General features: G+C 40.7%; 1 protein-coding gene across 1 annotated transcript; it reads left to right on the top strand.

Moving 5' to 3' along the window:
- The first annotated feature begins 3,469 nt into the window (after positions 1-3,469).
- On the top strand, positions 3,470-15,108 carry LOC145446704 (uncharacterized). Its single transcript, XM_080325054.1, has 7 exons — positions 3,470-7,674; positions 8,849-10,191; positions 12,835-13,055; positions 13,127-13,285; positions 13,902-14,104; positions 14,183-14,323; positions 14,878-15,108. Exons 1-7 carry the CDS (start codon positions 7,399-7,401, stop codon positions 15,025-15,027), a joined length of 2,493 nt encoding a protein of 830 aa, XP_080181180.1. The 5' UTR covers positions 3,470-7,398; the 3' UTR covers positions 15,028-15,108.
- Positions 15,109-15,139: the final 31 nt, after the last annotated feature.

Below are 15,139 nucleotides of genomic sequence, written 5' to 3'. Positions count from 1 at the left end.
CGAGTTCCCTATATCTATCAGTATACGAATACGTTTGCATCGCTTCATATGAAAACATCCATCATTTCACAGTGTACCGAGCGTATGCATCGATTTGGAATCATTCCAATGTATTTTACCGACATCACTTGATTATAATCATGCTGTAAATAGATGCATTGTCTCGCTTGATATTAAATGATAAACTAAAAAAGGAAAGATAACACACCTGCAAAGCATGACCCGCAGTGGCATCTGATAATTCTGATTTGCTCAATTGTACGAAATAGGCTATTTCCGAGCAGGGCAGGGTAATCAATACAACATATTTTTCTTTCTCTTTAGCGCCACAGCGAGGAATGCAATATTATATATTGGCTCTTGGCGCATAACATTTCCGTGATGGAGGGGTGATGTAAGACGAAGAAAGCCCTAGAAAGCTTTTTCTAGACCTTCCTTATCCAGCGCATATGTACATCATACACTCAGGGTATTTATATTGCCAGTTAATGAGAATGTGTATCACGAGTCCGTATATATGCCGCAAGAACATCAAGCACAAAAATATAAAACGTCTTATTCCTATTCCTAATCAACAACTGATGTTATGCAAATTTGATTGAAATATTCCTCCAGCTAATACAAAATAAGAAGCTTCGGAAGATTGTTGCCAGCCCATCTTCCACGAAACTGTGATTTTATATTGGAGCTCGTTTTCGGACGGATGCCGCAGGACTAATTAATTAAATTTGACACGAGTCGCAATTAACCCCTATCTGTTTTTATTTGTAAATGCAAGATCTAGATAGAATATTTCACAGTTTATTAAATATTTGAAGGATATCTTAGCATGTCGTCACCCTTTCGGGCAATTCATCGTCTATAACGCGGCGTTCGAGCAATGCGGTTAGTCGACTTGCTTCACCTGATCCATTCATGGATACCTTCCTCGCATACAATAGCTGCGATTTTCCGGAGGTCTGGGACTGTCATGTCCACAGATTTGCTCAGTCCTTCCGCGCTTCTCACGTCCCAGGATCCTCTCCAGTCCAGCACTATGCCGGCGACACGTATCTCCTCCATCTTTGTTCGTGATTTTACCCATTACAGGATATGTGGAGTCTGGTATTTCTCCACTTTGCCTTTCTGCTCTTTATCCAGGTCGGCGCTGTCAGAGACAATGGTGACATCCATTATCGTTGCCACTTTTGCATTCCGGTCCACAACTATTAGATCAGGTCTCCTCCATGTCTCTGATGTCTTGATTGTGGTCTCGACTCTCGACCCAGACCTCGCAGCCTTTTGCGTTCAGCTTTTCACGTAACTGACAACCCGATTGTGCCTTTTAATGCGAGTGCCATAGGTTCGTGGACATACTTGTAAAATATGCCCCAGCGAAGCTATTTTTCCACAGCATTCGCACCTGGGGTTCGTGTTCGGCCTCCCCCTTGATTTTCGTGATGGAGTAGCTGTATTGACTCCTTTGACCACCTCTGCTGATTTCCTATATCTCAGTCCAGTTTCCACGAACATTTAACCAAAATTTTCACAAAACGAGGACAAATTCTCAAAAAAGAGGAGATTTAGGCGTTCTCCGAGGACACTTTCAAAAAAGTCAAACAAGAGAACATATGGTAACCCTAGTATATGCTGATTTAGATTTTGTGTTTGCCGAATCAATCCTTTTTCATCGAGGTATGCTCGTCAGCATCATCTTGCGGAAAATGACAGTACGTTACAATGATGAATGTTGGTGATGATGATGATGGGTTTTGATATAACCGCATTTCTCCATCTACATTCTACATATGTGCTTTACGGACATATATCATCACCGCAGTACTAATTTAGTGAATATAATCCACCTTTCTCGTACAGCGTGAATAACAGACGAAATCAAGATGAAGTATTGATTGCGCTGCTGTAAATTGCGGATCTCCTCACGTGAAGAGCAGTGGCCTGTGGATCGCGCACTTCAATACCATTGCTGCTATTCGATTTCTATAAATTATTCGTGAGATCTATGCTCTCCGCATGATCCCTAGCAAACTAAAGTCATTGGATTTGTCCGAACCCGGAATCGATACATTCAATTCTGACTGTAACGTGCAGTTGATGTCACACCGACCTGTGTTTGAGTCGTAAGTGGAAGATATTGTATGCATGGACTCTTGGGCAGTGAGCGACTGAGCGTGTTATCAATTCAAGATTACGCATACCACTCCTTCCGAGAGCTTGTCGAATGTCCGTCGCATGTTATCTAATCCAGCTTTGTAAACAAGATATGCCAAGAAGCGGGGATTACATGATTTACAAGTCTGGCAATTTTTCAGATTTAGCTGTAGTGCATACCAGAGCGTCGCAACTAGTATTGACCATGAGGGTAGGTATTCAAAGTTTTCGTCCATGCTGACAACTTTTTACATCAGTTAAAAGACCGATGTGAAGCAGAAGGCTAGTTTATGAAAATTACCGATATCAATCTTTATGACTAATATTGATGTATTTATATAACCATTGGCTCTTCTCATGTACATTGTACAATTGTAGGCTATATTGTAGGTCTATTCATCAGTATAATAGGCTACAACTTTGCTATTGTGAATTGAATTCTGAAGCTCGGGCTCTTGTTGTCGGATGTCGAATGCGATGTGCGCAAGTTGAGAATATGAACACTGGAACAGTTCGATCAAGGCGTATTTTTACTCAGCAGCACTCGGCATGTGATATCGATGTTGTCACTCGTCATATCTCGGATTTGGGATATGGACGATGGGCTTATATGTGTAGGTTGGCAGATATAACAACGAAATCCAACGCGATCTGTATATGTATTGAAATCGTGTGGGGAGAGACAGTGTCATCAATTTCGATTCATTAATTCAAAGACGGCCCTGTTTAATGACACGTGGAATATTGTCTCTCGAGTTAGACAATACCGGTGTTTAGTCAACGTATTCACTAGTCACATTGTCCACAACTGCTGACAGTATGTGTAGAACAACGCTGGAGCAAGACCTGTAGCTCTACTGCAGCAACAATGCGAGAGGAATAAAGTTGAAGGGGCACTCCTCGTAAATTAATATGTTTCGGGGAGCATTGGTATGTATTTCAACTAGTATCATGTTTGTTTTGTACGGCTACTGTTCAAACATCATTTGTTACAATGTGCCGTACAAAAGGTAGGCAACACAAGCCTAATTGCGACAAGCACCGTTGGTACGAGCGGCATGTTCTGAAAATTCTGGATATCTGTCCAGTTGAAGACAAATTTTACCTTAAATTTGTCGTAGACCTAAATTTGCTTAGCAAGCATACGGCTCATTGTAAGATACAGAATACTCTGCGCATTCGAAAGCAACAGAAGTGAGATATATTACGTATTTTGTTCACTTGCAGGAAGATTCATTTGCAGATGACTAACTGATGATTCTACCAGAGATACGACTGAGATATCAGTAATTCTTCGATCGGGTTAATACTTAATAGGTATAAGGTTAGGTACCTATTGCTACAAGACAATGCATGAAAAAGATTCAACTCTGAAGTGACGTAAAAATCTTGACACGTTCTATCTCTGTAATTTGGCCGGACATGTATCAACTAAGTGTTTACTTGCCGGACATGTTTCCGTTTTGTTATGATAACAGGATATGTTGGACGAATTTCCTATTCTGCTGTAACATCTGTTAAGTGTTCACTGTTCATGTTCAGTCGTGATGTGGTTAGCATAGTCCACCCCAGGCAATCGGCGTCTCAAATGTTATGCGCATAATATTTGTATACAAATCAAACGATTTTCGAATACTGGTACCACACTAGTTGTTTCGTACGCTAGTATAAAACATAGTTATAATCGTTAACAACCGGTTACTTGATGCCTAGAAGCGTGTCGGTCAGGTACATGCTGCCAACTTTTGTAGTGAAGGGTATACTATTCAAACTGACGTAATCATGTTAGAGATTGAGGAGGATATGCAGTCTGCAGTTGGTGTAGCACTTCTTCTTGTTCCGAGCAATCAAGTAGGTCTTACTTACTCAATTGGTTATGTTTTAGACTCATTTCACTCCTACTTAACAGTTTATCAGGAAAAACTACTTACTTCTAACGGTTTTTTGTGGTATTCGTGGTGTTTCTCGACTACTATGGTCATTTACACCAGGCCGATATTCTTCATTATTTTCCGTAGCGGCCGACTTATAACACGGTATGGATTTTTTAAATGTAGAATATAGATTTGTGATATGTTTTCATCACTTTTACGAGTTTGATTGTAATGACAACTGGTTGGAAGAGCACCGGTATCACGATAATATATTTTGGAAAATTGTACCCAGTCGTATAGTGTCCCATGCGCCCCATCTATACTGAATCTACTTTTTGTAACTACCTAGTACCTACTGGAGTACTTTTCAAATCTAGATTTCTACTTCTACTGGAATTGGTTTTGACATTTCTTTCAAGGTGCTATACTTATATTAACAATAGAGTAAAAATTTACAGCGTTAAGTATACTTGTACTTGATTAGCAACGCTGACTACTTCGGCAACCCCTGGACGTTCCTCGTGCTGAGAAACGGCGTATTTCATCGACGAACTGTTATTATATGGTTTGCATATTTATTGGTTCGTAGAGTATTGATTGAACAACGGCTCCGCCAGTCATGAAAAAAATCACTGTGATCCACTTCACTTACTGCTGCGACACATATGCTGCGGCAGCATGCGACTAATATATTATCGATAGCTTTCGACCTTGGATAGATTGTCACGCGGATAATCAGAAATTGAATGTAGGTAGCAGAAGGCTCCATAGTTTCGTAAAATAAAGGTGATCGATTTCGACATTTTCGCAATGCTGACCGCGCCACCATAATTGATTTCGAGTTCAGCGTATTAGAGATGAGTTGGGTAGCCTGCTTCCTGCTGATCATTTGCAAATCGAAGCAACCAAGCGAACGTCTGAAACTAAAACCTTATCGTGGAGCGCACTTGGCAATCTGCATATAGAACAGGAATTTCGAATAAGAATCCATTTAAAGATAGCTATTTCTAGCTTTCGCGTTTAGTTTTGGATGTTGGGACGTGATTTGGTTCGCTAAGTCACCACACCATGCACTCGTTCCTGCATATTTGTCACGTTCAACTTTTTTTTATTCTAGCTACGCGGTAGGTGTTCCACGTTCCACGGCGCTTTACAAAAGCCTAACTAAACTGAGCAGTGCAAGAATCATAAGGCCTCGTGTAAAATGCTCGATGACCATTGATGTCGGAAGACCATGATTACTAAATCAACAGCTTTAAGCTTGAGATTATTTAAAAAAATCTGTCCTGTTCGAGATGTTCGCAATCAGCATTTATAATTTCGAGAAGGAACTATCTTGTTGCCAAGTGGCAAGTGCTATACTTGCTGTGAAAATTGACCGAAGCCAAAGCCTGTTAAATGTTGATGCACTGCCAAATATTCGGTCACCAGTCCAAGTCTAACGAAAAGTTAAGTTTGCGATTTGCCAACAAATCCGTTTATTGTCAAGTTAGTTTGTATTCTGGTTTTTGGGTATGGGATTCGTGTTTAGGTATCTGTCACGAATGCCCTTAACCTATAGGCAAGCCAAGGGACATGTGTGATTTTACTGTATTGCAAAGTCTCGTCCTAATTCCGTATGTTGTCAAGGGGAGATATAAAATATACAATAGTCGAATGCGTAGGGAAGTCGCGTGACTATTTGATGTAAGGCTTACATTGTAAGCGATCTTGCCAAGAGATTGAAGATTAGAGGTCATGCTACATCCTTGGAGTGAAGATTACTTTACTTCACTATAACGGATCCAAGGATGCTGTATAAGCTTGCGGCACAATATATGTTGTGTATTTTCGAAATGAATAAGGGTATATGATGGTTATTATATACTATAAGCATCACCATCACGGCATCAATTTATTTGCTTATAGGTGTTTGTGTTTGATGCCAAGACAGATACGTGCGACGTTCATATTAATATATGTAAAATGTAAGCCTACAAGTGCATTTGTGCATTGTGCAATCGCATATGACTATAATTGGTTTGGATGACGTATAATACGTAATACGTTTATCTGTCATTAAACATCCGAATATTTATTTCCACGATCCTACTTGAAAGCCGAAATACATTTAATAACAATGAAATACAATCAAATACTCTCGCATATTGACATTATCACAGTAAATTTGAATTTGGTCGCGCATCCAGTTACTGCCACTTCGCACAACGAATATTTGTAATTGGTACAGGCAAAGTTGTGCATGTGAGGTTCACGTTCGCGTTCTGTGTGTGAACCTCGGAAATTCAGAGGTTCACGTCCACTGCACTGTGAAGCTTTTTCATATATTACAATTTTCACTTCATTATACTATCTTTGGTTGAAAGCTATTGCATTTCAACTGCGGGCCGCTCTATGCATGTCGATGGCAGCATAAACAAAATTAAGACTAAACGAGGACGAGCATGCACCGTGACCATCTCAAAAATTTTAATTGCTTTGTTACAAAAGTTTGCTAGAAATATCCAGCATTCCGTTAGTGAATATTAAGTGACTCTCTGCTATCAGCTTAACCCGCAATCAAACAACATCAAGAGTGAAATAGGCCTACACTACATGTAGGTAGTCAGCAAATGATGCTTATTAACCAATCAATGAAATTAATATCGTTGTCTGGTGTAAAAAATCTAGCTGGCGTACGGGGTCAATCTTGATTTCATATGTTTACTGTATCATAAAAACCAAATCCGTGCTATTGGGGTGTTGGCTACTGCTGTATAACTTGTTACTGGGGTTATATCGGTAGCATGTATAGAAACCCGTTTTACACTCAGCTCAACATCAACGTATATAGCAATACTCAAACGCCGAATACATTGTCCGGTCTAGCCTATAGACCGTTAAGGCGTAAGCTTATATTCCATTTCAAGTTCTCGTCGAAATTGTTGGTAAAGTGACGGAAGATAATGATTTTATTAGATGATTATATCATTTGATTGCCCCGGTTGATAGATTTGGCGACATTCGCGTTCACACAGAACCTTTCAAAAAGGTTTGCGTTCACACGAACCTGAACCTTTCAGAGAAACACCATCCCTAATTGGTGCTATAACTTATGACCAGAGGTGGTCACTGTGGTAAGTAACGAAGTACTCCTACTACTTAGGAGTATACTCAGGTGGGTTTTGTGCACTTATAGGGTACTACTTGGTCAGTTGGTTGTGATTTTCCATTACCTCCGTTTTACTTCATAGTTTTCAATTGTATTTTGCGAAATTAGGCCTGGAATACTCAGGTTTCCACTTACTTTGAAAATAGTTACCTCTACTTCCGGAGTACCAACGATAACTACTTTCACCGCCGCTGCTATTGAAAAGCACTGATTTCAAGAATAATGGAAAATCCATGCGACGACGAGAAGATTGAACACACCAACGATACGAACATGACTGAAACAAGTCAATTACAAGAACATAACTCCTGCCGAGACGCGCCCGAAGACTTGATGATGTGCAGGCTCCCGTGTCGCAAGCCGGTGTCCATGTACTGCAAGTCTTGCGAAATGCTGGCATGCGCGAAGTGCGCCGAAAAGGAACACTCGGAAAACAGACACAACGTGGAGACTCTCCAGAGTGTGTCCTCCGAATGTGAGGAAGCCTTGTTGAAGCAGGTTTGTTTTGTTGCTTTTATTCGAAGACGACTCGTATCCTTAAGTATAGAATGAGCAGAGGAGATCAATATAGTGAGCGACTCAGCGTTGCTACCCAAGCAGGAATATAGAAATAACGCCGTAAATGTCTACTTAATTAAAAGTAGAAGTTCCGAGACATCTCAAAAATACTTCAGTGGAATTTCTACTCGATTACAGGTAATTAGCAAGACATTTCCACTACTTCAAGTGGAAGTAGAAGATGAATGGTTTGAACACAACTCAAATAAGTACTTTCAAAAGGTAGATTTAGTCTAGGAGTAGGCCTACATACTTTTAACAGTTAGTACTTTCGACATTGAAAGATGTATCTTCGCGACTAACGTTCAACGTCTGATGAAACTACGAATAGGTGCAATTCAATTCAATTTATTGCTAGCAAATTCATCTTTTCAATACACCATATAAGACTGCGATAAAGTGAAAGATAGGAAGGTGTCGAAACGACTTGGAGTAGTCCTCGAAATCAGACACCCACCTGGCCTATAGGCGATGTGATAAAGGAGGCATGCACTGCACACTTAATGAAACGTAAAAGAAGATAATATAAAAGGACAGTTGACAAAAAAGGTGGCATTATCGGGGAATAGTTATCGATATGTCAGGTCGTGGCCCAGTAAATTAGAGGAATAACTAGTGCTGATTAAGTAGAAATTGTTTGTATTTCGACTTGAATGCGGACATGCTCGATGACTGTCGGATAGCCGGCGAGATACTTTTCCACAAATCAGGTCCGGCATATATTTGATAGAGCGATGGTATTTTTTGTCTATACCATATAGTAGTTGTAAGTCGTGGGCGCGCGTGTGCCGTAATTATCTGCGAAAATATATTCAATTACTGCGATATGAAGACTATTTCGCCCGGTCCTTATGACACTTTCACACATAAATGTGATGCAAACTTGTCACAAAACTAGTTTCTACTTTTTGATATACAAATTGTAAAAAGTTAGCAGATTTACCTAAATACTGTTCAGGTAGGTCATACAAGTGGAAGTATTCTGAAAAATGAACAGTTGACTAAGTAGTGCAAGTAGGCAGCAGGTATACTTGACATTCCTAAAAAGTAGAATTACATCGTTATCTACCACATCTCGGAATGAGTAAAGCTTACATCTCTAGTATATTTCCAGGCCGATGATTTGGAACGGAAGATATTGCCTTTACAAGAAGCATTACGCGAGATAACTGACACCTTGGCGGATTTAGACAGAAACGCGGAGTCTGCTAAGAAGATCGTAAACAGCAGTTTTGACCTTCTCGAAAGCGTGCTATCTCAACGCAGGCGTGACTTGCTAATGAGTATCGAAGCCGTGTGCGCCGCGAAGAGGTCAAAACTCACGGAACAATCTTCAAAAGCAGAGAATTGCGTGCGTAGCATGGAAGACGGCTTGGACGCAATATTGCTGGCAATGTCGCCAGAACAGTCTCAATCAATACCTGATAGTTTGGAAGGCGACGACCTTGACACAAAGGAGTATTCATCACCTTCGTTACCTGACTTGAAATCATTTTTAATTTACCAGCAGGTATCGAGAACTATCGCCGACCTTTGCAATTATGACTTCCGCTCAGAGCTTGGTAACGCAGCGCGCTACAGTTGCTATGGGGATGATCATAATTCACACGCGAACAAATGTAGTTCTATAACCAGTACCGCAGGGCTAGACCTTACCGTACCATGCGAAAACCCACACATCACAGTAACAAACATCGAAAGTATCTCAAACACACGGCAAACGATTTCAGACACGGGCCTGGTAGAAACAAGTCACGCTGTCGCGCAGAATTGCCTGATCACAGGCGAATGCATCACGACCGGGTTTTGTAGGCCCGGGGAAGAGAATGTAATCGTTCTCACCGCTAAAACATGGTCGGGAGAATTAGAGACAAGCGGCAAAGTACCGATATCGGTACAAGTAACATACGTGGGGCCACCTGATAAAAGCGACTTGATCACGTACAGGCTGTATCGTAAGGATTACAGTAAGTCAGCATCGCTTCGTAAGACTTGGGACGGCTCAAAACTACCGGTGTCGTTGCACAGTTCGAGGTCCAGCCTTTCCACTCCGCAGAAACGGTCTCGGCGGCAATCGTCGAAGGAACCCGAGTCGCCCGTTTCGTCAGACGGACGCAGTCCGTTAAAAGATTTCTTTCCCGTCAGATACGAAGACGAAATCACACAAGAGTCCAATACAGAACTGGCTGCGAACGATGAAAATTCTCCTCCGTCCGTAACGCACAGAATCGACTACATAAAAAACGGAGTTTACGAGGTCACGTTTAAGCCGGCGGCTCCAGCGAAACTGAAAATCGCGATATTCGTCTACGGGAAATTAATACCCGGCGGGTCTTTTCTGGTAACCGCCATCAATACCAAACCCAGCAGATTGAACGGACAGCGCAGCGTGTCGGAAACTGAGTCCATGATACCGACGAGGGTTCGACAGAAAACGCCAAAACAGCCAGAAGAGAGGTACGTTCACAAAGCACCATCATAATCATAATCAGCTTATTTTGTTATTTTTATCCACTCAAGCCATACAATGTACAATGCGGTGCACAAGACCAGAGGTGATCAAAGTAGTCAGCGTTACCACTCAAGTCAGGGGTGGGCACTGCGGGGTAATTCTTTTTCTTCGCGGGCCAAATGAAAAGCAGAAAATACGTTGGCGGGCCGAGTAAAAATATTTGGCTGTGTTCTCCAGCGCATTAATTGTAATTCTAAATTGAAAGCAGTGAATCACATCTAATAAATGCTGCTCAGTGGTTTTGTGTTGATATTAGGGAATGAGAAAGTGACGTTTAACTACAAAAAAAATATTTATTTGCCGCCATATTTCGAAACAATGGTAAACATGATACCTTTTGAACTCTCTTTAAATCACTATCCGCGTTTTTCTATCAAGACATCAGAATGTTTTTGGGATGTTACACAGCTTATTATCTTGGTCGCTGCCTTCAGAGCACTGTGTACCTTGGCGAAATAGCCTTGTTGTGGAGCGAAGCTTACAGGTTTTCTCAAATTCTCCCTCCGTTGACAGAATGTATGTCTTCGTGTTTTTGTCATCAGACCGTGTAATGTAGTGTTTCTCAGAAATTTTTAGACACCCCCCTTTATGATAGCGAAAAATCCCGCAACCCCCATATCACAAAATGAAATAAGAATGCTGACAATTCCAACGGATAGTTTGATGGCATGGAAGGTTATGACTGTTGATGATAGAATTCTCAAATACGAAATTCGCACTATATACAGAGCAGGAAATATGAATTAAAGGTAAATCGCGCGGAGCGCAAAATTATTTTCAGATGACCGTGGCTTCGCGCCCCCTTCAGATGCTTTCACGCCCACAAGGTTGGCGCGCCCCCTGTTTGAGAACCACTGGTGTAATGCGTAGTGCAACAATGCCAACGAATGGCGAATTCTTGTGACTTTGACTGCTACGGCATAATTTGCCACATTGACTTTATTTTGAATCTGGATTACGCATGCGAGGTACGTATAGGGTGCGTAATCTCGACATATCAATGAACAGGCTTGAAAGTAAACGAATTTTCGGTTCAATTTATACAGCCTATGGTTTTCGTCCACGCAGCAACATTAAAAAGTAGGTTGTATGTTTTAAATTCCAAGAATCTTTTCGCGGGCAGCGCTTTGCCCAGGTCCGACTTATAACTAGTAGTGTAAGTTACGTTGTAAATTGCTGCTCACTGACAAGTTGCAATAGCATGACATGACAGGGCCTGAAAACTGCTCAGAGATGCAGTACAAAGAAGTAGAGTTGGTCAAGGCGTCGCGTAATTTTAGCAGTTAATCGGCTGTGGCTTTTTGCAAGACTGCAAGATGTAGCTAGCGACTCACGCGAAATGAGTTGACTAACGACATTGCGAACAGATACAATTATGAAAAATATTTATTCAATCACCGTGATGATACCGGGTGCAATTTCACGCTGTTCCTACGATAATCTCTCCCATAAAAGTGACGTTACTTATCCCAAACTATTTTCTACTTTTCACGATTCAAAGTGTATAAAGTATGAAGGTTTTTACCAAAACACTATTCGAGTAGAAGTGGAAGTAGTCTAAAAGCATAAGTATAGGCAAAACCTATTCCTGAGTACTCCGAAAAAAGTATAGTACTTTGTTATTGACGATACTTCTTCTAATACTGAATAAGGAAATCGCCAAATGCCGGCGTGACATAATCCGCCTGGATCAGAGCTTATTTGAATTGGCTGCGTCGGTTGGCTGGTGGTGCCCGATTTGTATACGCTCATGTAATTGACAATACGGAGCTTACAATTTCACGGCAAAATCGTGTTTGTTCGATACGCGATGTTAGTCCATATATCTATTTCAAATTGGTACAATAATGACCCTACGTATAATATCTGTTCTGATGACTCAATCTGGTTCGAAGACTGGTATTTTAGTATTGACAATGTGAGATCACTCGATACCGCTATACCTTACCAGATGGCATTCGTTCGTTGAATTTACCTTGAACAATAGCAGGTACGATGGATCGTCTCAAATATACAATATTTCGTATGCCGCGAAGCATTATATTCGTTAAATATACTGTTGGCGTGAACCTTTCTATCTACCTACCAAGAAGAAGAAGATCAATAAGCTGTATGCTTGTATATTCTTCGAACCTTGTCTGAATTCATTGACTGCTGTCACGGTGAAATGATTCGCCTGATAAAATTCTAAGTGTAGTAATAAATTTGCAAAAATAAACGAGGTGGAGCCCTCCCCCGCAAAAGCGCTTCGCTTTGACATTGTGACGTCATATGCGTTTAAGACGTCACAAAGGATCCGTGATGTCATGTCTTTGTTAACAATTTCAATCCACCCAATTCATGATAACCCACCTACGGAGTTTAGTTATCTATACACAAAGTGTCAACTGTGCTTACCCACGTTTATCCCGGGCCTATACGTTTAAACCCGCTAACTTATCAAACTACAGCAAAGCGTTCTATTTTCAATTCAAATCAATTTATTGCTAAAAATTTCATCATTTCCATACACCACAAGACTGCGATACAACGAAAGATGGGAAGGTATTGAAACTATATGATCAATGTCCCTGATCTTCACTTTGCAGGCATACCAATTCACCGAGAAAAATTGCCGAATACGATTTAGTGATGAAAATAGGGTGCAAGGGTCGGGCGAAGGGACAATTCTCGAATCCCCAAGGCATTTCCGTCGACCGCTTGGGAAGGCTTCTCGTGTCTGACAGTACAAACCAATGTATCCAGGTGTTTTCAATTGACCCGAATAAGCAACGGGAGCACAAGTTTCTCTTCAAGTTCGGCGAAAGAGGTGAAGCTGTTGATATCGGCACCGATATGCTATGGTAAAATGCAAGTGAAATGTTTCTTCGCAATGTCCAGGTCGCGGTAATCACCAAGTACAGCGTCCGACCGGGATATACGGTCTCACCAGTGGTGATATAGCCGTGTCCGACTACGATAACAAAGTCGTGAAGTTATATGGCGAAAACGGCAAGCACAAACGGAACATTGGATCCGGAAAGTTAATGGGTCCCAAAGGTATACAAATACTAAGCGAATATGGCTTCTAATAAAAAAGCAACAGCTTTTTAAACGTTGCTAATTTATATAGTTTTCAAGGTTATTTTCAACGATGATGTATAGTTAATCGAATGATTTAACAAACGCAATTAATAAGACGAAATCGTCACAAATATCCGGGGAGTTAAACCCCACATATATCAAATTTCGCCTTACATGTAGCCTCTAAATTACTTGAGACTACTTCAGGATCTTAAAAACTCTTTCCCATTCTACCGTACCAGCTTGAAATATATTGCAGCTCTTTCTGGAACAATATTATATCATCAGTTACTATATGATCGTAACTCCGTATGTTCTCATGAAACAACACAAGATATTATATTGCTCGAATTTATTCTACTGGCGTTCGATGCTAATGAGAGTCAATCGAAAAGCTTAGAGTGAAAAAACTTCGGCAATATGATTATATTGTTTTTCTCAATCTTGGAGTATTGCACCTCCAGAAGCCTATTCCGTATAATCTATAATTCACTCTTTATACAATTGAATAGTATATTCATATTGAAATGAACCCGAATATGTTCACTCTTTGTGTCGACCCTTTTGGCATAATGTTTCAATTCCTATTCAGGAGTATGTCTCGACCAAAATGGACACATGGTAGTCGTCGACAACAAGCTGTGCGGGATATTTGTATTTCAAATAAACGGCCGCCTGATTACGAAATTCGGGTCGCAAGGCACGGAGCCCCACCAGCTGGCCGGCCCGCATTTCGTTGCAGTTAACAAAGAGAACTTTTTCTACGTTTCGGACTTCTACAATCACTGTGTAAAAGTAGGCAGACCTTACTGTACTGAATCAATGTTTGAAATCATTTGCCTGACTATTAGTTTGTTGATTTGTTATGTGTAGGTGTTTTCATCCCGGGGAGATTGCTTAGGTGTCATTGGATCTTCCGGGGAAGGGTGTGGACAATTCAATGCGCCGACTGGGCTGGCCATAGACTCACAGGGAAACCTTATTGTTGCAGATTGGGGAAACAGTCGTTTACAGGTATGCAGTGCTTGTTGAGTAGGGGTTTTGCTATATAGGTGTCAGAGAAGGTCAAAGTAATAATCAATGGTAATTAAGTAGAACCGACCCAATAAAATTATATTCAATTGTAAGTAGATGTAACAATATCCAGGATACGTTAAAACTACTTCAAGAGGAATTAAAAAATGAACATTTGAAAAGTACTTGGAGTAGGGAGTTTCAAACGGTAAATTTGGTCGTGACGTAGCGGATAGAAGGTGTCTATGTACTTTTGAAATTGCCGGGTGCGTCTTCACGGCTAGCGCATATGACTAATGCCACTCCATGTTGATGGAATCTTCGAAAACACATTCAATTACCACAATAGGGACTATTTCACTAGTAAACACGACGAAAACATGCCTCGAAACTACTTTATACTTTACAAAATCCAAAGTCTAAAAAGTAAGAAGTATTGCGAACTGTTGATTCGAAGTGGAAGTCTTACTTGAGTAGACTACTCTTAAAAATAAGTACTATGGAAATGAAAACCTCTGTATAGTGTAGGCCAATCATTTTATTTTTATTTCCAGGTATTTGATAGACACGGGTCTTTCCTTTCGTACGTCAATACGAACGGCGATCCACTCTACGGCCCGCAAGGAGTCAGTCTCATACAAGACGGTTTCGTTGCGGTAGCTGACTCGGGAAACCAATGCATTAAAATATATCATTATTTGTAGTGAATGTAGTGCGTACAATTGTGCCGGTGTCTCTTTGTTCATTATTCTTTGATATACGAATATATATGAGTTATATGTGAAGATGAGTTACAGGCCTACTAAAATACAGACA

This window comes from Botryllus schlosseri, chromosome 9, assembly GCF_051294905.1.
Source record: "Botryllus schlosseri isolate E-star chromosome 9, Bs_hap1, whole genome shotgun sequence".
NCBI classification, from domain to species: domain Eukaryota; kingdom Metazoa; phylum Chordata; class Ascidiacea; order Stolidobranchia; family Styelidae; genus Botryllus; species Botryllus schlosseri.
This window is presented reverse-complemented; position numbering and strand designations above follow the sequence as displayed.